The sequence below is a fragment of the Gossypium raimondii genome, chromosome 8 (assembly GCF_025698545.1).
Source record: "Gossypium raimondii isolate GPD5lz chromosome 8, ASM2569854v1, whole genome shotgun sequence".
NCBI classification, from domain to species: domain Eukaryota; kingdom Viridiplantae; phylum Streptophyta; class Magnoliopsida; order Malvales; family Malvaceae; genus Gossypium; species Gossypium raimondii.
Window position 1 is genome coordinate 9,786,076 of NC_068572.1, and position 2,515 is coordinate 9,788,590.

At 37.3% G+C, this 2,515-nt stretch overlaps 1 protein-coding gene across 1 annotated transcript; it reads right to left on the reverse strand.

Annotated features, from left to right (window-relative positions):
- Positions 1 to 479: 479 nt before the first annotated feature.
- On the reverse strand, positions 480 to 2,277 carry LOC105790741 (stem-specific protein TSJT1). Its single transcript, XM_012618488.2, has 5 exons — positions 1,898 to 2,277; positions 1,310 to 1,550; positions 1,090 to 1,210; positions 881 to 990; positions 480 to 786 (listed from the first exon to the last, which is right to left on the reverse strand). The coding sequence occupies exons 1-5, from the start codon at positions 2,098 to 2,100 to the stop codon at positions 751 to 753; spliced, it is 711 nt and encodes a 236-aa protein (XP_012473942.1). The 5' UTR covers positions 2,101 to 2,277; the 3' UTR covers positions 480 to 750.
- Positions 2,278 to 2,515: the final 238 nt, after the last annotated feature.

Here is a 2,515-nt window from a genome sequence, read left to right on the forward strand (position 1 = left end):
GATCAATGATAATTTCTGCTAATGGAATGGGACGATTGATTTATTTTGACTGAAGGAACAATTGAGTTCACATTTTTCATAAAGATTTAATTAATTTTCTGATTTTTTATCAAGTTGATCTTTGAACCCAAATAACTATAGTTACCCACTATGAAAATAATTAAAATTAAAGTTTCATATGTATAATTAAATAAAAATAAAATTTTATATTCATAATTGTACCAAATCAAAATTTAAATATTAAATTGCAAATTAAATCAACATGAACCCTATTTTGACATAATAAAAAATTAATACTCGCCTACCCAACACTCGTAGATTTCAAAAACTCAAAATATAATGAATGCCTCATTTCTGAATTTATCTCCACATGTTCTAAATAACAAGGAAAATATAGTAACCTTTCAGAAAACAGTGCAGTTTATGGATGAATAAGCCATGCGAAGCTTCATTATGTGGCTGTAACCAGTGCTAAAAACTTTCGATGGAAGGGCTATGGCATCTTTTGGAGGCGGTGATATATTAACTTCGGTAAATTACAGCACTAATTATGATAATTTGTACCACGGATATTGCATTGTTCATACATAAAAAGACATAACCATATGCTGATTACCATAAAAGGAACTATAATTATTTAGGATTTGATCTGGTCTCACTCAAGCCATCTACATGACATTTAGACGATTCTGACATTAGCAATTTCTCATGGTTGAAGACCTCGGCTCAAACACTGTCACCTCTCTTTGTTTACTCTCTGGCTAAAACAACCGCCGGTCCTTCCACCTGTTAGTCATTTGCATCATTATAGCTTTAGGTTGAACTATGTAAACAGGGTATTTAAAGCAAGTCAAATGCCAAGTTCTTTTATTTTCTCAACCTTGAATGTTGCACCCCAAATCTCTTCATCTGGTGCAGGAATGGCAATGATCTTGTTCTTGGGATTTTCATAGCTTCGTATCTCGCCTAGTGTGGTTGAAAAGAAGCACCCTGTAAACCGTTGGAAACAATTTAAATAAAAAAAACTCTAATCTCTTCCAATGTTAATAAGTAAATCAAAATTAGTGGCAAAATTAAAGATGAAGATACCCTGAGGGAAAGAAGCAATTGATTTGCCACATGCACTTTTAAGCATCTCTGCATCATCTGAAAATGCCACAAATCCATCAGCTGTAATCCCCCAGTAAAGAGGAACTCTGCCTGACTGATCCTGGTTTTTGTATTAACCACGTTAAAACAGAGAGATTGTGAGTCAGTAAATGCAAGCAACAGCGCTAGCTGTTTCACCAGGCAACCAAAATTAACTTACAGAAGCCACGAACAATGTGGATGTGGACTTATCGAATACTAGAAACGCGAAATTGCCAGCGAGATGACCGACAACATGGCTGGGAGGGTAAGGAGCTCGGTCACGCAACGCTTTGTATGCTTCAATCACCAGCATCACCTCATCCGCACACTTGGCTAGACCATATTGTTGCCTGAGGCTACCTAAGTTATCGAGCATGCCTTCAAACAAGCAGAATATATCATCTTTGACACCAAATGATCTGCACCCATCATCCATTTCCAGGTAAAAAAAAATGAAACCAAAGGAAAAACACAAAGGTATCGATATAAACAAGCAGGAGCCAACTGCCAAAACTTTTGAGTCCTGATCATTTTGACACGAGGCAGACATGCAAATATAATCAGACGGTGATTATTTCATGCTCTCACAGACAGTGGACCGGCCTGGTCCCAAAATGAAAGACCTGCTCTACGATGAAATCCGAGAATTTTATGCAATAATCACATTAGATACAGATTAAATCCGGAGCCAGGACCTCTAATAATGAGGGAGATCAATATTCATGTTTCATAGAAATAGTATGTGGGTGTTGATGTCGTATCTTACCTGGGTTGAAGAAGAGACTCACTGTGGCGAGAATAAGCCAAGTGAACTTGATCACCAATTTGTATGGAAACCGAAGATGGGTTAGAGTTGATGTAACGTTTCATCAAAGCCAAGGCAGTGGTCCTCGGGGACGGACTCCGGTCTCCGGCAGCCACCAGCTCCTCCGGTGGCGTTACAATTTCAGTGCTAAAAACACCTAGCATGGTCTCTTGTGTGTCTCTCGAGTTTAACTAATGAAAATTGCTATGAATGTGGATGTATATATAAAGCAAGTGGGCTTTGTCAATGCGACTCATACCAACATTTTTATAAGAAAAAAAGACAAGGTTAAAACTGTCCTTTCAAGATATTGTCGTTTCAAGCTAGTCGATGCCTCCCAGGAGTGTGTATTCGGCAGGAAAAGCAAGGCATTAATTGGCCAGTCGTGAAGCCAGACTTATAGCATCGTTGGAATTGGGTTCTTTTTCTCGGCTGAGTACTTGCGAGTTCGTTTTATAGGGAAATTATTGTATTAGGAGTAAGTTAATTTTTGTGGGTTAGATTAAAGAGTAAATTGGTTGTTTTATTAAAAATTTTAGACTAGTCAATTTACTATTTGATCCAATATACATTTTTTTT